This window comes from Rhinolophus ferrumequinum, chromosome 6 (assembly GCF_004115265.2).
Source record: "Rhinolophus ferrumequinum isolate MPI-CBG mRhiFer1 chromosome 6, mRhiFer1_v1.p, whole genome shotgun sequence".
NCBI classification, from domain to species: domain Eukaryota; kingdom Metazoa; phylum Chordata; class Mammalia; order Chiroptera; family Rhinolophidae; genus Rhinolophus; species Rhinolophus ferrumequinum.
In genome coordinates this window covers 48,145,776-48,168,496 of record NC_046289.1, presented here as the reverse complement: position 1 = coordinate 48,168,496, position 22,721 = coordinate 48,145,776, and the positions used below count along the sequence as shown (strand labels likewise).

At 33.3% G+C, this 22,721-nt stretch overlaps 1 protein-coding gene across 4 annotated transcripts in view; it reads right to left on the bottom strand.

Annotated features, from left to right (window-relative positions):
* The window catches only part of VPS13C (vacuolar protein sorting 13 homolog C), a 164,793-nt gene that overhangs the window by 29,780 nt on the left and 112,292 nt on the right, over nucleotides 1-22,721 (bottom strand). For all 4 annotated transcript variants that reach the window (XM_033107370.1, XM_033107371.1, XM_033107373.1 and 1 more), the window contains 14 exons: nucleotides 21,856-22,221; nucleotides 21,357-21,443; nucleotides 19,872-20,027; nucleotides 19,435-19,699; nucleotides 18,649-18,809; nucleotides 17,530-17,651; nucleotides 16,719-17,013; nucleotides 15,013-15,402; nucleotides 13,352-13,456; nucleotides 12,477-12,641; nucleotides 10,716-10,844; nucleotides 10,313-10,446; nucleotides 8,441-8,567; nucleotides 5,988-6,223 (listed from right to left, as the gene is read on the bottom strand). In XM_033107370.1, the coding sequence (XP_032963261.1) occupies nucleotides 5,988-6,223; nucleotides 8,441-8,567; nucleotides 10,313-10,446; nucleotides 10,716-10,844; nucleotides 12,477-12,641; nucleotides 13,352-13,456; nucleotides 15,013-15,402; nucleotides 16,719-17,013; nucleotides 17,530-17,651; nucleotides 18,649-18,809; nucleotides 19,435-19,699; nucleotides 19,872-20,027; nucleotides 21,357-21,443; nucleotides 21,856-22,221 (2,738 nt within the window). The remainder of the gene's footprint in view (nucleotides 1-5,987; nucleotides 6,224-8,440; nucleotides 8,568-10,312; nucleotides 10,447-10,715; nucleotides 10,845-12,476; nucleotides 12,642-13,351; nucleotides 13,457-15,012; nucleotides 15,403-16,718; nucleotides 17,014-17,529; nucleotides 17,652-18,648; nucleotides 18,810-19,434; nucleotides 19,700-19,871; nucleotides 20,028-21,356; nucleotides 21,444-21,855; nucleotides 22,222-22,721) is intronic.

The following is a 22,721-nucleotide window of genomic DNA, read 5'->3' as shown; positions in this document are numbered from 1 at the left end:
GAACTATATTGGCTTTAAACGCTACATTTTCACAAGCTTTGTGAATTTGTCCAACTAAGTCGTCCTCTGTTCCACACTTATTTTTTCCCATCATCACTTGTAACATAGCTTAGAAAATTCCACATCAGGTTGTAATGAATTACCTCTTTAACTTGTTTGAAAATAGTCTCACCTGTAGTTTTTCTATGTCAACTATTCATAGAGGCTAATTCTTCAGCCACTTCACACTCAGCATTAGCTTCTCAAAATACAACTGAGCAGTATTTGTAACATCTGTTGACTCATCAAGAGACAAGGAAAACCACTCAAAATCACTGGGCTTGTTTTTTAATTGACTATTGATGTTGCTCCTCAATTCTTCAAGCAAATGTTCTCACAAAGGCTAATGGTCCTAAGTTTATTTTCTCTGGACACATTTCCTTACCTATTATAATCACACATTACTCAATTAACTCACCATTGGTAAGAGGCTTTCCTTGCTTGGCTAACAAATGATTCATTCAGAAACCAACTTTGATTGCAGCCTCGTTTTTTGTTTTGTTTTAATTTTTCTGAAGAAAATTTGTGGTGATTAGATATTTTCTCTTAAATTTTCTAATTTTTCTGGCCATTGCTTTCATGTGAGTTAGGTATGTTGTCATGCATGCTTAGTTTGGAAATGTCGTTTTTTTTAGCACAGGTATAGTCTCATCGCATGATAAAGTAATCTTTGTCATTTCATTTGATAACTGTGCCTTATAAAAGTGATATTCAAAGTTTACTTTTCTCTTCTTGCTTTGACATGACGAGTAGGCATTAGTAATAAAAAATAAATAAAAGTTACAATACAGTAGTCCCTCTTTACCCACAGGGAAAATATTCTAAGATCCCCAGTGGATGCCTGAAACCGCAGATAATATCAAACCCTAACCAACTTCAACTCTGCTGGAAATGTGGCAGCAGCTTCTTCTTTGGCAGACACAGCATCTCCAGTAACTTTTATATATTTCAGTCCAAACTTATTCCTGAATCTGTGTAACCATCCTTATTTGCAGTAAATGGCTTGCTGTCACTCACTTCAGGGGATCCTTTGCTGAAGTGTTCATACAGGCTCAATGCTTTCTGGAGCAAGATGTTCCAATCAAAAATGACAACAGACATTTTCTGTTCATGTCTTCCACCCACAAATTTAATGCCTTTTACGTTTAACTAAGCACTTATTATGCACTGTGGCTGTAACTTTTGCAGTTGAAGGTGTGACAGCAAAAACTAGCACAATTTCTTCTTCCTTCTTCAGAACTTATGGATAGAAGATTCACTCTATGAAGAGCTTGGCAACCTCAGCATACGATTTTTTTCTTTACTGATTGAGAACTTCCACCTTTTTACTTAAAGAAAGCACTTTACAGCTTCTCTTTGGCATATCGGAATTGCCAGCATCACTACTCTTATGCTTTTGAAGCCATTATTAAGTAAAATAAAGAATATTTGAATACAAGCACTGTGATACCACGACAACTGATCTGGTAACTGAGACGGTTACTAAGTGACCAACACATGGGTAGTATATACAGCATAGATACACTGAACAAAGGGGTGATTCATGTCCAAGTGAGACGGAGTAGGACAAAGGGAGATTTCATCACGCTACTCAAAATGGCACAAAATTTAAAACTTATAAATTATTTACTTCTGCAATTTTCTATTTAACATTTTCAGACCATGGTTGAGCACAAGTAAGTAAAACCATGAAAACAAAACTGGATGAAGAGGTACCATTGTATAAATAACTGTATGTTTGAGTTGTAATTCAAACACTCAAGTTACAACTACATCACAGTCATTTGTTGTGCTCTGAGCAGTAGTGCAAACGCAGCGAGACATATAAAAAAATAAGTAAGGCTGTGTTCTGAAAAAGCTTTACTTAGGGGCAACAAGCTTTGAATTTCACATAATTTTCACATGTTACAAAATTTTATTTTTCTCTTGATTTTATGCAACCATTAAATATAAAAAATCATTCTTAGATCAAGACTAAACAAAAACAGGCAGTGGGTGAGATTTGGTTCATGGGCCATACTTTGTTAATTCTTGGTTATGCTATTTGCATAACGATAAAATATAAACTACATAATATTTTTAACTACATAGCTCGTTGATATTAATTAGACAATGACAGTGTTAACAATGCCCTCACTATATACAACGGTACCTCGGTTTTCAAGTGTCTCCATTGCGAACATTTCAGTTTACGAATGCCATAAATTTTATGGATCTATGGTATCATTAGATAGTAAAATTCATGCTCAATTTGCAGTTTTAGGGGTTGATTTTAAAGGTCTGGAATGGATTAATCCATTTTGCATTACTTTCTATGGTGAAACCAGGCCTCAGTTTTTGAACGTTTCAGAACTCAGATGGTCTTCCGGAATGGATTACATTCGAAAACCAAGGTACCACTATAATGTGTTTAGGGGACACTAGTCAATGAAGGTAATGAATAAAATATCTACTATAAATTATATAAATCCAACACCATTTCATGATTAAAACTCTGCAGCAAAATAGGAAGAGAAGGGAACTTCTTTAACTTGATAAAGAACATCTTCAAAAAACCTACAGTTAACTTCATACTTAATGATGAGAAACTAGCTGCTTTCGCGTTAAGAACAAAGCACAAAAGTCCACTCTCACCACTCCTATTCAACATTATACAAGAAGTCCTAGACAATGTACTAAGACAAGAAAATAAAGTAAAAGATACACACATTGGGAAGGAAGAAATAAAGCTGTCTTTGTTGTCAGATGACATGGATGTCTATATAGAAAATCCCAAAGAATCCACCAAAAAAACTCGGGCAACTAGTAAGTTTCAAGATACATCATATACAAAAGTCAATTGTTTTCTTATATACCAGCAATGAACAACTGTAATTTAAATTAAAAACACAGTAACATTTACATCAGCATCAAAAAAATGAAATACTTAGGTATAAACAAAATCTAACAAATTTGTATAAGATCTATATGAGGAAAGGTATAAAAGTCTGCTGAAAGAGATCAAAGATCTAAATAAATAGAAAAATCCATATACATGGATATGAAGACTTAATATTGTCAAGATATCAGTTTTTTGCAAATTGATCTGTAGATTTTATGCAGTTTCAATCAAAATCCCAGCTAATTATTTTGTGACTATCGACAAACTGATTCTAAAGTTTATATGGAAAGACAAAAGACTCAAAACAGCCAATACAATATTTAAAGAGAAGAAAAAACCTGGATGACTGACATTACCTGACTTCAAGATTACTATAAAACTACAGAAATCAAGACAGTGTGGTGAAAGAACACTGGTGAAAGAACAGACATGGATCAAGAGAACAGAATTGAAAGCCCAGAAGTAGAACCAAACAAATACAGTCAACTGATCTTTGAAAAGGAGCAAAGGCCATTCAATTAAGAAAGGACAGTCTTTTCAACAAATGGTGATGGAACAACTGGACACTCATACGCAAAAACAAAATGAATCTAGACAGAGCTTACACAATTCACAAAAGTTAACTCAAAATGGATTACAGACGTAAATATCAAACACAAAACTATAACATTCCTAGAAGATAACATAGTTAAAACTCTGACTTTGATTTTGGCAATGACTTTTAAGATGCACCACCAAAAGCACAATCTATGAAAGAAAAAAATGATGTTGGACTACATTAAAATGAAAAACTTCTCTATGAGGACACTGTTAAAAGAATGAGAAGACAAGCCACAGACTGGGAGAAAATATTAGCAAAATACATATCTCATACAAGACTATTATCCAAATTATATAAAGAACTGTTAAAACTCAACAATAAAAAAACGTAAAATTTAAAACTGGGCAAAAACCTGAGTCTCATCAAAGAAAATATTCAGATGGCAATCCAGCATATGAAAAGATACCCAACATCATAAGTAATTAGGGAACTACAAATCAAAACAATGAGATACCACCACACACCTATAAGAAAAGCCAAAATCTAAAACACAAAACACCAAATGTTGGCAAAGATGTGGAGCAACAGGAAATCGCATTCATTCCTGGTGGGAATGCAAAATGGTGCAGCCATTTTTGAAGCCATTTTGGCACTTTCTTATAAAACTAAACATACTCTTACATTAATATGATCTAGCAATCATGTTCCTTGACATTTACCCAAAGATTTCAAAACTTTTGTCTACACCAAAACCTGCACATGAATGTTTACAGTAGCTTTTTTCATAATTGCCAAAACATGAAAGCAACGAAGATGTGCTTCAATCGGTAAACGGATAAACTACAGTAATCCAGATATGAAATATTATTCAGTGATAAAAATAGTTGTCAAGCTACAAAAAGACATGAGGAACCTTAAAAGAATATTGCTAAGTGAAAGAAGCCTATTTGAAAAGGCTACAAACTGTACAATTCCAATAATACGACATTTCAGGAAAGGTAAAACTTTGGAGACAGTAAAAAGGACAGTGGTTTTCAAGAGTTCAGGGGAAGGGAAGAAGAATGAATAGGTGGAACACAGGTGATTTTTAGGGCAGTGAAACTATTCTATATGGTACTGTAATGGAGGATATATGTTATTATACACTTGTCAAAACCCATACAATTTACAACACAAAGAAAAATTCTAACATACACAACATAAACAAGGGACTTTAGATAATAATGTATCAATATTAGTTCATCAATAGTAACATACTGTACCCACTATTCCAAGATATTAGTAACAGACGAAACCTGGGGGGACGGGGAGTGTATATGGGAACTCTGTACTTTTACATTACTTTTCTATAAACCTAAAAATGCTCAAAAAACTAAGTCTAGTTTAAAAAACTATATAACTGACTTACTTTTCCTCAGTACACATCCTTACTGAATGTGTACTGAATGTGTACTGAATGTGCAGTGTGTCAGAAAAAAGGCAAATTCTTTTAGACGAAGTTTTAAGATGTCCTTATAAATAAGAGCCAATCTGACAAAATACTATAATAGCATAAATAATATTAAAATAAAAATAAGTTATAGAAAAGAACAAGAGATTAGAGACACCGGATTTATACGACTTTAAAATGACTTTCATATTTAGTTTAAAACACTATACAATAATGAATAAACAAGAGAATATATTACTCATATATACATAAGTGTATTAATATTATATTAGTGCTATGTGTAATACCATTTATAGAACCCTTAACCTGTTATGTGTTGTGCAAAGTACATTACATACATGATCTCTTTATGTACTTAATTTTTTACTTCGCTAAACACACAATTATCGATAGATCCTATGCTGGTTATACACGGTCACATGTTAACCATTCCACCTATTAGACTCCAAAAAAGTGTCTTTTACCAAAGTTAGTGCGATTGAAAAAAACCAAAATAAATAAATTCAAACATTTTTCTTATACAGGTATAGGCAGAACTAGAGAAAATAACTGGTCCCGTCATTATTAAAAAGTTCTAAATAACCACCCATTTAATGATTATGTACCCATGTCAAATACTGCCTCCTCTATGATCCTTTTTCAATTTATCAGAACCACTGTTGTTGGCTCTTCCTGACCTATGCCAGTTTCTCCAGCCTCTCCTGCATAAAACAAGTTAGTTGCTTCTACCTCTGTATTTCCACTGTATGTATATATACGTCTTCATATAATAGCATTTCTCCGTGTTTTTATAATTCATTTATAAAAATACATTCAAACAACAAAGAAAGAAGCAAATCTCTTTCTTCCCCATCAACTGATGATGAGTATTGTAAGGGCAAAGACATTATCTTAGTCATCTTTCTATCCTACGTGTTTTGCTCTAGCAGTGAAAACAACTGTTCAGTAAAGTTTTCCTGAAAGATTGTATGGTGTATCAAATTCAGAACAGGCATCTGTTTACTCTCATAAAATCCAATATTATGAACTCCGTGCCTTTTAAAGATTTCTGATACCTTATCTTCCTTCTTCCATACCTGGTTATCCCAATATATGAAATTTCCTGCTTCTTTTCATTGTTAACCAGTGAAAGCCCAAGACTGTGAAGAGAAAAGGTTATTTCATGATCAGCCTGCTCCATTTCTTCTGCCTGCAGTGCTTTGGAAACCAAGGCAACATCATCAGTGAAAAGCAAAACTCTCTGGCGCCCGTCTAGGAAAGACACCCAGTGTATCTGGATATTTGCATCATATGGAAACTGTCCACATTCATCCTGGGGAAAAGAGAGACTATATATTAAACAAACAAACAGTAAGTTTTTATTACATAAAGCTGAATTACAGTAACTGAGAAAGTTTAGAAAAGTTTAAATGACATGACTGTAAATTGGAAAACTCTAACCATCAAAATGACATAAAGTTATAATCTACTTCAAACATCTCACCAATTTTTTTCAAACAGTAATAATGACTGACAGCACATAATTTTTTTTATACCTTAGCTAGAGTTACCTAGTTAGTGCTCAAAAGGCACTTGGCGGAAATAAAAATATCCTTCAATGGCACCAATGCTTATGCGATGCTTACTTGTCTCCAAAATGGACAACAGAATGGTTCAGAAGCTTTTTAGAAAAGTAACATCAGATAAAACTAACCTAATTTATTTTTATGTTTTATTATTTTGTAACACTGAAAATATTTATATAAATCACACTGTTAAATAGTCAAAATATGATGATCAGTTTGTACTAAGTTTCACTAAGAATAGCCTTCTTGGCTGAAGGTCTATAGCACTTAAAAATATGAGGTTTGGGCAGCCAGATGGCTCAGTTGGTCACAGCACGAGCTCTGAGCAACACGGCTGCAGGTTCGATTCCCACATGGCCCACTGAGCTGCACCCTCCACAGCTAGACTGAAGACAATGAGCTGCCGCTGAGTTTCCGGACGGACTGTCGGATGGCTCAGTTGGTTAGAGCGCGAGCTCTCAACGACAAGCTTGCCGGTTCAATTCCTGCATGGGATGGTGGCCTGCACCCCTTGCAACTAAAGATTGAAAATGGCTACTGACTTGGAGCTGAGCTGTGCCTTCCACAACTAGATTGAAGGACAACGACTTGGAGCTGATGAGCCCTCAAGAAAGACACTGTTCCCCCCAAAAATTTATATATATATATATCTATATATATCTATATATATAGATATATATATATATATATATATATATATATATATATATATAAATAAATATATATATGACTTTATTTGGTCAGTGTTTTCAGAGAAAAAATGATTCCCTTCATTCTGAGCTTAACATAAATATAACCACAGTTCATTTCAACAAACAGTACAAGTACGTACTATGTGCTTTTCATCTCATGCTTTCTTGGAATAAAACCACATAAACAAATAAATGAAGGGTGTTACCAAAAGTATAGGAATAGTCATGTTGTTGTTTAAAATTTATCTATTGCTATGTCAAAGTAGCCTATCCAATTTTTTTTTTACTCTAATATGCAATCAAGTTTTGTAAATGTTTCAGATACCTATTAAGAAGACGAATTCTCTCTTTGTAAACGAAAAACTTTGATATGTATGTTGGTTCAACCTTAGTTATTATTCAAATAATCTCTAAGTCTATCTGTTTTTCATCTATTTGATCTGTTAAAAATTAAATGAGGTGTGTTAAAAATATCATCAAGTACGTGTGTTTCAGTTGACTTCCAGCATTTAGTTTTACATTTTGATGCAATGCTATTCATTGCATGAAGCTCTATAGCTATCATGCCTTCTTTTTCATATTATCATATTCTACTTACTAGTTTTAGCTTTGAATTAGAGTGTTCAGAAACTAAAATTACAACTTTGCTTTCTTTATACATCTGTTTGCCTGTTAAATCTTTACTATCTATTCATGCTTATAACTTTCTGTGTTAGTTTGGTTAAGACAGATTTCTTGTAAGTAGTATATCGTTAGATACTATTGTTAAACTTAATCTGAGTGTTTTCTGTCTTTTAACAAAAGAATTTAAACCATTTTCATTTATTGACATAATTGACAGGAAGCACGGTGTAGTTGAAAAAGTCCATGGGCTATAAAGTCAGACAGACCTGGTTTTGAATTCTAACTAGCAGCTTCTAAGTTCCAATCGTAAGAATTAATGATAATATATGAAAAGCATGAACACATGATACATAATCAATAAAAAGTAATTGCCACTTACATATTTCCTTAGGTTTCCTTCTTTTACTATAAGGGCACATTTTTCTTTATTTTCATTTTCTCAATTGTTTTAAAATTGTTTTATCACTGATTTTAGTTCTATTAACTGATAGCTTTTTTTTTTTTTTTTTTTACAAAATCGTAATCTTTTATCTATATTTCTCTAATTAAAATTTAGGATTAAATGGTATATATAAAGTATGCACAGAATATATTGTTCTTCCCCTTTCACGTTACTTATATACAACACTCATGCACATCAAATGATACCTTTAACAGATCGTGTTGCCCAATATTTGCTGCGTATCTCCATGTAAGTTTTCTGGTACCAGTAGGATCTGCCCAGGCAAAAAGTCGAGCTTGTCTGGACAGCAGTTGCACTTCTTCCTGTGACCCACTGAAAACAACCAATGAAAGATTAAAATATCTTGGCATTGAGAAACTTAGACCTGTGGTTTATCGAGGTGGGGACTGGCTCAAAAAACTTGTGAAACTGCCTTTGTTAATACAACACAACTCTGCTTAAAAATAACACCCTAATATGTCCAGTAAACTAATGGTTTTAAAGCTTGAGGGAATAGGGTATTGCCCTTCCTGAAGTTAGAGTACACTCTAAATTGATGCAGGCAAGATCACCTCAATGGAATTCATTAAGTGTAAACAGACTGGTATGACAGAGTACACCTATGAAAAAGACTGGTAATAGTAGCTTAAGAACTTCATTCAGTGCTCAAACAAAAGCTTTTCAGTCAAGTGCAATACATAAATATGAATCGCATTAAAAAAAAATGGGGTCCATTCTGTTGCCACTATAAGTCTGGTCGGTGGACCAGCGGCATCAGCATTTCCCGGGGGCTTGCTGGAAATGCAAAATTCTAAAATTTACTAAACCTAAAATCTACTAAACCAAAATGCGCATTTTAACAAGATTTTCAGGAGATTTGAAAATAGATCATTAAAGTTTAAGAGTACAAAAAACTTTCCTGAGAACTTAAAAAAAAAAAAACACAGTAACTCAATTAGGTTTTAATCCCACTCTGTGCTTTTCTCTCTCAGTGGATTCAAGCCATGAGAGTTAAGAATAGGTAAATCTGTAAGGCATTATTTTATATTTATATACATATATAATTATTTATATATGTAGAATTACTTTATATAAAATAATGCCTTGGAGATTTATAATAATTCTTTGCAAACATGTATTACATACTGTAAGGGTTTAAACTATCTGCTATGTCATTATATAATGGCATCATCCAAACCAAATGACAGGACAGACAAGACCAACAAAATTCCTATCAGCCTGTACTATACATTCAACACCACTACCTACTCAAATTCCTCCCATTTAATCTTCTACTTCCCCTATCTAAAACAAAAAAACAAACAAAAAACCCACATACATATATGAATTTATAGGGAGAGGTTCACTAAGAATTATCAGATTACAAAAGAATAAACATTAAACAGGTTCACAATTCCTTATATGCAATTCTAAAATTTAAAAAGCTCCAAAAGTTCAAAGATTTTCCTGTAAGTTTGGTGTCAAAGTCATTTGGCAGGGCCGGCCCGGTGGCTCAGGCGGTTAGAGCTCCATGCTCCTAACTCTGAAGGCTGCCGGTACAATTCCCACATGGGCCAGTGGGCTCTCAACCACAAGGTTGCCAGTTCAATTCCTCAAGTCCCGCAAGGGATGGTGGGCTGCGCCCCCTGCAACTAGCAACAGCAACTGGACCTGGAGCTGAGCTGCGCCCTCCACAACTAAGACTGAAAGGACAACAACTTGACTTGGAAAAAAATCCTGGAAGTACACACTGTTCCCCAATAAAGGCCTGTTCCCCTTCCCCAATATCATTTGGCAGCAAAATCTGAAATGATGTAAGACTATTAATAGTTTTTAGTTATCCCAATTGGTATGAATATTCGTAAGTTTTGCTGCAGAAATATCAGTGTGTTTGATAACAGATTACTGTCTCAAAACCTGCTGAGCGTATCAGTAATAAACAGGATGTGCTTCATATTATCTTTCTAAAATCTGAAAACATTTGGAATATGAAACACATCTAGTCTCAAGTGTTTCCTATAAGGGATTGTGGACCAGTAAAAGCATATCAGCTTTTCCATGAACTCTTTTTTTCATACCTCTGTTTATATGTGAGAGTGTCCCATGGTGTGTGGTTTATTATTAGGGCCGGTGCAGATCCCTCATGGTAATCAGTGAAGGTTATGACAGTTGAATGTTCAGCAGTGTTTACATCCACCAAAATACCTCCATTCTATCAATGGAAAAAAAGTACATTTGGGAAATTGGTTTAACTTGCACTTAACATTTGGAATTTCAATCAGGTATGTAGACACAAAAAGTTTGTTTTCTTAAATTCTTACTGAAAAGCACACTGGCTCTGATCTCTTACAAATATATGTATGGCACTATATATTGATATAGTACCTTCAAAAAATTAGATATTATGGTATGCTTTAATAACATATTTTAAAGTGAATTTTAAAAATCAAAGACATTTTATTATAAAATATGAAAACGTACCAGATCTTCTAGGCTCAATAAAGTGCCATTATCTTGTCGATTATAAAAGAATGGTTTGGAGGATCCTTCGCAGCCCACCACTCTCACACACAGTTTGCCTGACAAATTTTCAGGCCAAAATGGAAGGCACTAAAAATATAAAAGTTAACATCAGGCTTAAAACAATACTGTGATATAAATAAGATGGTAGCTAATTAAGTTTTCAATTCTAAATCTGATCGCGATTCAATTACTACTTAGTTTCTTAAAATATTCCCTGTATCTCTCCTATTAAGATTACTGACAAAAGAATGACTATGAAATCAAAGACACTTCATCAGAAGAACGTAGACATATTAGTCTATATTTCCTATGGAATAATTACAATATGAGAAACTTAAGAGCTAATTGATTAAGAATGTCTCAAATATTTGATCTCATCTACCACCCACCTCCCCCCTGACCCTCTGGAAATTACTAAACTATTGTCTGTGTCTATGAGTTTTTGTTTCTTCATTTGTTTGTCTTGTTCCTTTGTTCTTTTCAGTTTTATATACTACATTTCAGCATAACAATAAAAGAGAATGTCTCAAATATCTTAAATATTTAAGAACTGTAATCTTAACACTTGCTTTGTGCATATGCCACTTTAATTACTTAATGCACTATGAATTCTTTCAGAGAATTTTTTCCAAGATCAACCAGAAAATCAACTGAAGGCAGAGGAGAGAACACCATAGACATTGCTGGAAGTCCTGACACTATCTTCCTAGCTGTTTGATGATCTAAATCAGATCGTATACCTCCATGAGCCTCAGTTTTCTATAAAACTGAGATTTTAGTTCCTAATAGAAAATGTCTCTGTTACAGAATACAGGGTAAATTCTATTTCTGAATAAAAATACTACTATTATCAAAACTACACCAAAGAGAAAAGATAATAGCAAGTGTTTATTTGTGACCATATCTACGGAGATTATTCTAAGTGCCTTGGAAAGCCCATGCCTCTTAGAGCACTAAATTTGTTTCTATTATAATTGGAATCCTTCCTCTTAAGCTTTTTGCTAAGTATGTTTAAAAATAATTTTAGAATCAATTTTATTTTTTGAGATGTCCAGAAGAATGGTTCTATCCTTATGGTCAGCTGGTTTGGTTCAAAATGCAGGCAAATTCAAGCACTAATGCTTGCCTTTGTATGTGTCCTCTCTCTCACTCTTTCCCTCATTCTCTTCACCTCCTCAAATCTTATTGAGCAAAATTTACTTCAAATCTCACCTCTTCTATGAAACTTTCCACTCTGATCTAGACCACAATGATCTCAACTTCCAATGATTTTACTAACCTTAGAAAAGTATCTATATCCTTCTCTGTAAAGTGAGGGAATTGATTTTAGGTAATTTTTAAGGAGATTTTTCAGCTCATCTATTCAGAAATTCTACAATCATCTGCAACTTAGCATATATTATCTTTTTCTCCATGTGTTAATTTATAAGTATCTTAAGCCCTCCAACAAGATTATACACTTCTTAAATATGAGGACTTTATCTTGACTATTGAAACAATAGATAGTACATTAGCTTTATGTACTTTTCATAGGACATATCAACAATTTTCTTCTTTCTTTAACATACAATTACAGTGTGAAAACTATCTTTCAAAGTTGGCTGTCATATTTTAACACAAATATGGTAGCAAAGTGAGTAGGACAAGGAGGTATATACAATTCTTATTTATATGTCTATATTTATTTTAGGATCCAGTTATATTAAAGGAAAATTTTACCTCTGAAGAAGCAATATAGTTCCACTTATTAGTTGGCATTGAGCCATCAGATGCAATTTCACCAACTTCTAGTTCTAATGATGACTTGTTGGCAATGGTACAAAAGGGAGTCAGAGTAACTATTCGTGTAAGATTAAAACTGCTCATTTTGATGCTAACACCAACCTGCGGGAAGGAAAGTTTATCATTTCCCAATACTTATACAGCTTCTTGGAAACACAACACACTCACACATGTTCACACAGAGATCTCTTAAAATATTTTAAAGTAAGACTTCTTAAATAAAGTGACTCCTATTAAGCATACTCAACTAATGATTATCTTCTCACTAAGGAGAAAAATTTTGGTTTCTGAGTTTGGCTCCATCAGAAATAAATTCAAGAAATATCCATTGGTAATTTAACTAATGATGACTTGTAAATAACAGTTTTATATTCTTTACTTTTTAACATTCCAGATATAAGTTCTTTTATAATTAGAGTCATGGCTCAGGTTTTGCTGCTTTTTTATCTCTACTGTGAATAAAACTAGATAAAAATTTCAAAGTGGTACTAAAATAGGTCAACTGGCATCAGACTGTTCAAATTTTCAGTCAAATTTAAGATTTAAGAAATGTTTGGCAGGGGTTGGTATAAAATGAGGATTCTAGTATATGCTGAATATTTACCAAGTTGCTTACTTGGATGAATTCAACTCACTGTCTTGAACTTTGACAAATTCTGGTTTTGCTTTGATACTAGTAGCCATAGAAATTTGTAGAGAAAACAGTCTTTCACATAATACTTTGAATTAAAATTTCTATACCCCTTAATCCAGCTGGTTTACTAAAGAAAATGTGAATAAAGTCAAAGGTAAATAAGCAAGCAGAATCTTACCAGGTATTCCATATTGTTGGCAGGACACTTCACACACCCATAACTTCCCACTGTATCCAATGAAAAACTACTAGACCAGGCACTAGTCGAAATTTTTAATTGTACCTACACCAAAGAACACATATTATCATATAATAAACTTAAAAGACTATTTTATTTGATGTAAAGTTGCTAGACCACTAGAAATTTATTTACCATCATGGGACACAGAAAAATTTAATCAGAGCCATATTACAAATGGTAGCAGAACCACAGAAACTTTATGGGCCAATACAATAAAAGCACAGTTCTAACTTTGTCATTCACCTATGCAATGAGTTTAGTGAATTTAAAGATTTATACCAATGAGACACTCTCGTGCTTTAAAAAGAATTGTCATGTAAAATGATATTTTCCAGTATCAGACTTACGATATAGAGCTAAGAAATTAAGTTTTAGCACATAGAGAATTTATGCCTCTAACATTATTCAGCAAACACTACATGAAAGGCACTGTGATAGGCAGAATGGAAGACACCAGAACACAGTTCGCATATTCAATGAGCTTCCAACCAAACCGAGAGATGGGAAGTATGTAACAATTATGATACAGGACTCCATGTGTTAAGAGCCATACAAAAGGCACAAAATGCTATCAAAGTGAGAAGGTAAAAAGTTTACTTCTGACTATGGGATTTAGATAGTTTTATAGAAGAGACCTAACTGTGCTCCTGTATTAAACTCTATCCACCCAACTAAATTATAGAAAAACCTGATGACAACCGGATGTCAGGTACATAAACAGGTAACTACAATAATATACATTAGTATTAATCAACACTCTAAGACAGTGGTTCTCAAAGTGTGGTCCCTGAACCAGCAACATCAGCATCACTTGGGAATCCATCAGAAGTGCAATTATTAGACCCTACTCAGATCTATTGAATCAAACTATGGGGGCACGACCCAGTAATCTGTTTTAAAAGCCCTCTAGGTGATTCTAATGCACACTAAAATCTGACAACCACTGCTTTAAGAGAAAATGGATGGGAAACACTTTAGAAGGTCAGAAAATCCTTCACACATGTTAGACCTAAGCAGAATGCAAAGGATGAAGAACAGATAACTAGAAAAGATCAGGCAGACAGGGAAAGCATAAAAGAGGCATTCTAAGCAGAGGGGGCATAAACAAAGGCCTAGAGGTAAGCATTTGAGAAGTGTGTGGTAAGCAAAACCAAGATATGAGTCTGAAAAGGAAAAATGGGACAAGAGCATAATGGACCAGGCTTAGGCATTAGGTTTCTCTCTCAAAGGCCTGGCTTAGTGCTTCATGCACAGAAGGGCTCAGTTGAAATACACCAAATTCAACTGTTCCATCTTTTGAAATGCCATTTCATCACTGGTGAACTACCTAAAATCAAGCTTTCTACCCAACACTACTTCAAGAACAGAAGTAATTCTAGGGGCACTAGAGAACAGGGTAACTAACTCAGCCTTAGGAGACTATTGTTGTTAGTTCCTAACATCTCACTTGATTATATATTCCTTAAAACTCTCCTTGAACCTAATTCATATCAATGGCACTTAGCAAATAGGTAAGCATGGTTTTAGGGAAGGCTAATGACTCTCTAGTTTCTGAATTAGGAATTTATCTATTTTAACTTGTATCAACAAAAACACACCTTATTTTTACTAAAAATGTTCTTCTTCTTGAAAGAGAATAAAATAATATCCCTGAAATCAGCTGGATGTTTCACATGAATATCTTCTGAACGGTACTGGAGAACCCGAGAAGTCTTGTTGATTAGCCAATAGGGACTAAAGATTGATAGCACCATCCGACTGCCAATTCGTCTGACATGTACTGACAGGTCGACCGTCATCACTTCTGTGGAGTCGGAAGAAAAACACACAAGAAAGAATTCGGGAAGGGTGTTACATATACGGAAATGTCCACTCCAGTTTTTGCCCTGATATTTCACCAGAACTAATTCCATTATTTCTCCACTGATTCTCGAATGTAGGACATCGGCAGCACTGCCTTCTGCTAGCTCATGTGTTTCTGCTGTTCCCTAAAAACAAACAAACAAAAACTAAATTTGCTTAACAATTTATTAAAAACCTTTGCAATAGCAACATCGCATTTTATATACATATGAAATAACCTACCAGATTCAGATTAACCAACAAGTCTTCAATAAAGTACCATGTTTACATATTATGAATGTCTAATAATCACTAAGGACTAAAAAGAAAACACTACATCATAGCCAAAAGCAGAAATTGTCTCTTGGCCATTCATAGGCCAATGGCTATAAGTAGGTGAATAGCCATAAGTTTTGAGAAAAAAATCAGATCTGTACCAAGAATCAAAAGTTAGACTTAGGAACCCTGGCTGTTTGTCCATTAAAAGCTATGCCATTAAATGGCCATTTAACTGCCTGGGCTTCAGCGTCATCCTCTATTCACACACTATGCCTAATGGTTCCCATATAAATAGAATAAGGAAAGTGATATCAAACTATTCTGACAAGCTATCTAGGTAAGGTGGGACTATTTTTTCAATGAATTAGGCTTTTACTGAAAGCCTCCCTTATATAAATACTACTTAGTTCATTTAATTAATTTTAGTCTCCAAAAATCAGGTTTGGCTCATTCCCCATTATTTCTTAAACTGGACAGTAATTATTTTAAAGTTCAATAGAAATTTGGAACAAATAATCATAAATATAACTTTAAAATTAACTTTAGAATAAGTTAAGATGAAATTTTTCTCACTGCCTTTTTTATGCCTTTTAGCGAATGGAATTTTACTTAATTATTGTCAATAATATTGTAATAACTATGTACAGTGTCAGATGGTACTAGACTTATTGGGGTGATTACTTTGTATGCTATGTAAATGTCTAATCACTATGTTGTACACCTAAAATAATTTGTATGTCAACTGTAATTTAAAAATAAAAAAATATTAAAAATAAAATGAGATTATTATGGTTCTCAATTCATAGCAGATACAGAAGAGGTGGATGGTAGGGAACAAGGAGCCAAACTGCCTCTGTTCAAATTCCAGCTATACAACTTATTAGCTGTGGGATCTTGGGCCTGTCGCTTATCCCCTCTGTGACTCAGTGCCTCATCTATAAAATGAGTCTAATAACAGTACCTATTTCAGGAGATATTATAAGGATTAAAAATGTTAATGCATGTACAGCACATAGTATAATGGCTGGCAAATAACATGTTATACCAGTGTTTGCTGTTATGAACACTATTAAAGCATTACAAGTACACCACATAAAACACTGACCTCAACTAAAAATACCATTAAAAAACTAGAATTCACTCCATGCAATAATAAAAATCAAACGACATGCAAGAGACATACCTCAAGTAAATATCTTAGGGAATATGGGAGAAGATTCCGCAACGTGAGGGTAGGATAAAGATGAATAATGTAAGCTGGATCCCAGTCTTCCCCATGTGTACATATGTAGCTTAATTCATCAGGCAGAGCAACTGTATTGACTAAGAGAGGTAAGAAGTTGACTTCTACTGATGGACACTGCAGCATGCATCTGACTTCCCTGCTTCTGTGAAGTTCTTCCTTCCAGGAAATGTAAGTGGTGGATTCTTTGTACTGGTTCTCTAAGGTATCAGCTGGCTGAATAAACAATTGACATCTACAGAAAAAGAAAACAAAGTGGGAAAAAAAGTTTTTATTGAGAACTTAAGAAAAAGAATCTCATTAAATCTTCTTGATAACTCTATAAGGTAGGTACTATTATCCCTATTTCTACAGATGAGGAAACCAGGGCTAAGAAAGGTTAAAAAAACTTGCGAAAAGTTACAATGCTAACAGATGGAGGAACTTTCTAGGAGAAAAAAAACAAAAAACATCCTGTAAATAATGACAACTTAAAAAAAAAAAGTCATTTCAAACACAAAGACAATCTTAATAAAAACAGGTCTAAGAAAATTCTAAAACATCAAATATACAAATTTAATCTAGTAAATTCAATGATAATATAAATAAATGTATTTCCCTATAACTACATACATATTTTAAAGCTGGCTTTTATAGATATTTAAATAATAAAATATGACGTTATCTACTGGAATACAAATCCTCAATTCATAGAATTAAATATATGTATTATGAACCTTTTAAAGTTTAATATATTGAAGGAAATATCTACCTATATGAATCTAAAGGAACATGGAACTCCTCTTCAGGTCTTGCTACTCCAATGCGCTCCAATAGCTTAACATTCTTAACAGATTTATAGATGATGAATGCAATAGAGAAATGGTTCTTAATCTGTTGGACAAAAAGATATACACCATTTAAAAAGATGTAGAAGTTCAAAAGAAAAATGTGAGCTGCACAAAATTACTTTTAGATATAAAAAGTTTCAGTCCCAATATTGGAAGACATTTTTATTGGTAACTGAAAATTTTTAGGACATTTAAGTGCTATATATATGAAACTAGATAATTAAGTGGAAGTTGAAAATTATGAGGATATTCATATACTCTGTATATGTATTACATGCTGATGTGTGTTGTTAGTATATAATGTTATCTTTCAAATAACATGCATTAATTGTTAAAGATCTCAGCCATAATATTTTCTCCACTACAAACTTTTCTCAAAGCATTATGTGACTACACAGAAGAGAATAGTAAAGGAAATATGAAAAAATTAGTACAACTCTCTTGACTACAGTGTGATACAAGCTGGAGCTAATAGCAAACTAAGAGCTAACAATGGCCAAAATTTGAAATCCTTTCATTTTTATCTGATGTTATAGGTAGGAAGAAATTTCTTTTGCTGACCATACACTGAAACCTATAATAATGCACAGTAAAGGGGAAATGGATGAAGCCTTAAAGGTCGAGAAGAAAATATATAGAATAACATGTCAAATTATTTTCAGGGGAGATCATTCCAATATTCCTTCACGCATACTTGAAAAATTCAATCCAATTGATATACAAAGAGAATGGAATGTTATCCTAATTGACAACCAAAAGATATAATATTGCTCAGTTTTGCATCTTTAAAGGAACAGGCAATAAGTTTCATTAATTTTAAACCCAGGAGGCAAGAAAATTGGCTTTAAAATTAACAAGATTGTGTTATCACACATTTAAAATAAAGATTATAAAAGCAAGTTGAATAGGAAATAGCAGCCAGCTCAATTTCTGAATATCAATATTGACCTAATGCACTTTTACTATATTCCTATATTCAGCTCAATAATTTAATATTTCTCATTATACTTAAAGAGACACAATTCACTTTAACACATTACCTGAAGAGGAGAGCGAAGGGTGATCACTTTATTCCCTTCAGCTGCATCAATCTGTACCAAGACTGAGTCAGAATGGCTGGCATTGGGATTCCGTACATTATACAATTGCCGACCAGGTCTAGCAATAGGGATTTTTGCCACTTCTGTATATCCATGAGGTACTAAGACAGAGCACAAGTGAGAAGCATTCCAAATATTAATTTCATTATATTTCTGTAAGACAGAATAATCATCAGCACCTCAAAATAATGACAAGAGTATTCTGTCTCATGCCTAGAAATGACTATACAATATGCTTGTCCAGACACAGGAACTGAAAAAGAAAGGAGTTATTATAAATATTTTGGACCCAAAACAATATTTCTTGGGGTTCAGAATGTATTAAAAAAAATAACAAAATCCAACGTGCTCCTTATCCCTTCAACTATATAGGAACAATGTCGCCTTTTCTTTGTAACGTGGTAATTACTGTCAATATTTTAGGACATCTGAATATAGTCATTTTCTCTCCTCATTGAACGCCCATCCTTTTTGAAGCATACCACATACTATACTGTTTAAAAACATAGAAATAATCTAGTTTTCTAAGGTAATTCTTATATTAATCAAGTTTAATTTTCTCAAGTTTAGAGGAAGAAAAGAGTTTATCAACTATTTGTTTCAACCCTTTAGTAATGGTGTCTCACAAGGTATCTGCAACAAAATATTTTTTTTTATATTTTGTCAAAAATAAGCCCACATGAACAATTGCAAAGATGCCTTTAAAATAAAATAAATACAGCATACCAAAGGTCAGAGTGAAGAAGGAGCTTTCTTGACGGCTCAATATAGATAGTTTCCCTTGACATGAACGTTCCATTCTGGCATATTCCAATTCCAAATTCTGAGCAGCATCAACATCATAAATATCACTTTTCTCAGCGGAGCCCACTACTCTGAGATTTTGATTGGGTTGTACCTTAATGGGAACACCTAGAGCATTTTTTACTGTAAAAGGAGCCTTGTCTTTTAAAGAGTAGTCAAAAGTAGAAGCAGTGCCCTCTGAAAAACCCTGAAAAGGAACACAATATCACAATTAAATTTTTGCAAAGTGCAAACTAAAAAAAAAAAAATTAAACCGATTACACATTTCTTAGAAACTAATTTTAATTAAAAACAAAAATAATCCATATGTTTCAATTTAAAATCCCTTTTGAAATATTCCAAAGAAGAACCAAACATACTTTTGCTAAATTGTTGAAAACATTAAGACAAGTTTTGGATATTGTTATATTCATTGTATCTCCTGAAGAAATATGAACTGCTGTTTGTGGCTCAGGGAGAAAAATAAAATCATCTCCTGGCATCAAACTTTTATCGTGTACTGGATTCTTCTTTACCTATGAGGATAAATAACATAAATTTAAGTTATTAGCCAATTATTAATAAAATCAAAATATTCTCAATAGAGTTAAAGTCTCCTAAACTGGTCACTTTATATTACGGTTCCCCAAGTCTCATTTTCAAAAATATTCAATGCTTCACTTTGATTTAGCATAGATCAGCATTCTTTCTTTCAGTGTGTAGTCAGTGTACAGAGAAATGTTTAGAAATGTGCCATGAAAGCGCTCAGAGTCAGCTACAATATTTGTCTCTTGGGCAGTCCCCAGAGCAAATCCAGTGTCACCTGACTAAGTGGTCATTATGCATTGATAAGCAATCTAAGATAACCCTGAAATTTAAACTGGTCCTTACTAGTGTTTAATATCTGAAATCCCTTCTACTTTTGACCAGTCATACTTATAAATACGATAAGCTTTCAACCAGCCATCATATTCTATCATAGTTTTCTGTTCTGATAGCATTTCAAAAGACTTGTAAAACATTCTTTGTTACCTTGCCTATGCCAGAGAGATGGAGGTCAGATATATTACTTCTAATTTACTGAGAGAAAATTGGGACATGAGGTAAGTGACTTCTCGTCTTTAAAATAAGAAATCTGTTGAGTCCATTTCAGTGCCTCACACTTCAGTCAGTCTGCCCAAGAGAGGTGTGCTATGATAATTTAAGGATATATAACTTATGTTCCTGTTAATCTAGAAAAATGTACTTGGGTATCTAGGACTCTGTAGGTACTCTGAAGTACCATAAAGAGATAACAAAAAGAATTAAACTAGAATAGTGGTTCTTAAATTTTTTGGTCTGAGTATCACTGAGGATCCCAAAGAGCTTCATTTTATGTAGATCATATCTATCAATATGCACTCTATCAGAAACTAAAACTTATCACTTCTCAGCCTTTTGCCTAAGATCAAGTATAGAAATTGAAACTGAGAAAATTTTAAATACTCATTTAAAAATAACAATTACAGTTAACATATTTTTAATGAAAAATAACTATTAAAAATATATAGTAAGAAGAGGGGCATTTACAAATCTCTTTAGTGCCCGCCTCAAGAGAAGACAGGTGGATTCTCATTTCTGCTTCTGCTTTCATTCTGTTGCAAATAAAGTAGTCTTTAGCAAATTCCATTGCATTCTTGCTTATGAGAGAATGAGAATGACAATGGTATGTAATGTCTGAGTATCATTATGAAAAGAGTTTTGATCCCAGAGGCCCCCTACGAAGGCCTCAAGGAACCTAGACTACATCTTGAGAAAAACTTCAAAAAATATAAAGAAATGTGCATGGTGTTATTCTACACAAAGATATTTTATGGTTTCCTTACATCAAGCCTTAAATTCCATTGTCTCTTCCCCTCCACTCTTTCAATCAGTGGCTCCCAAACAGCATGGACCTCATTGTAATAGTGAACCTGGAGAGGCACAGAATTATAATAAGAGAGTCTTTCAACTTTAACTAGATATTTGTACAATCAGTAGGAAAAAGTATTAAGTAACTAATGTTATATGTAATAGCCATTTTAACAACACACCTACATATAACTAATGTTATATATAATAGCCATTTTAACAACAACATAAAGAATATAAAGAGGGTGCATTTTCCTTTACTCTAAGTTATTGCTGTATCAAATTATTTAGCAAAAGAATCTTTAAAAAATAATGACCAAATAAATAACACTACACATCAACAAACTAAATATTAGAATCTATTTATATATATACTTGCTGTGGGCATGCAAAAACAGAAAAAAGGTCACATCTTAGTTCTGCAACTATATTTTTTAAAAGTTGATTTTGAATGTACTAAATGATGCGTCATACCTCTAGTGTCATGTCAGCAGCAGCAGCCATTAAGGAAGTCCAATTTTTAATATTTCCTGAAAACTTTGACTCTGCCAATAATAAAGGTACGGTTTGATGCCCAAGTCCACATTCTAAGGTAACTTGAACTGACTCTACAATAACAGTACAATTTTCTTCTATCAATGGATGTTCAATGTCTTTGAAATTTTCTGTTATTTCTGTTGCCATGTCAACACCAAGAAACCAAGAGTTGTAATCACTAATAGATTTGACACCCCAAAGATTTTCCATTTCCTTAGATGTATCTTTGGATTCATCTTCTTTTGTCTTTGGAGACATAGCAGCCATGATTGTCATCACAGTATTAAGAATTATGGGTGAAATCTTTAAAAAAAAAAAAAAAAAAAAAAAGGCAGAAAACTTTTTAGAATGAACTCTTTCCCAAATGAAAAGAATTAATACATAACATAAAAGTTTAAAAGTAACTAATTAAAATTTTAAATATATTAAATTCTTAACTAAGGAAAACCAGAGAACCCACAAAATCATGTGTCAATTCAACTAACTTCATAACAATCATTTCTGCTCAAATCACTCTGGACTTAAGCATGTAATATTATATGTCAATTGTTGAAACCTCCAGTTACACTTATCAATTCGGAGTAAAATTATTTTAGGTGACCAGAAAAATGTAGAAGTGTAACTGAAGTTTTCATTTTTCAACCAGCTGCATTAACTAAACCAAAATGTGTGATCCTCGTCAAGATGTATACACATAGATTTCATTTGTCTTATTGAAACAGGAAGCCCGAGAATCACTATGGATCCCGTTACATTTACTCCAAAATTTGCAAATTCTACTTCTTATTATCTTCAGATAGTAT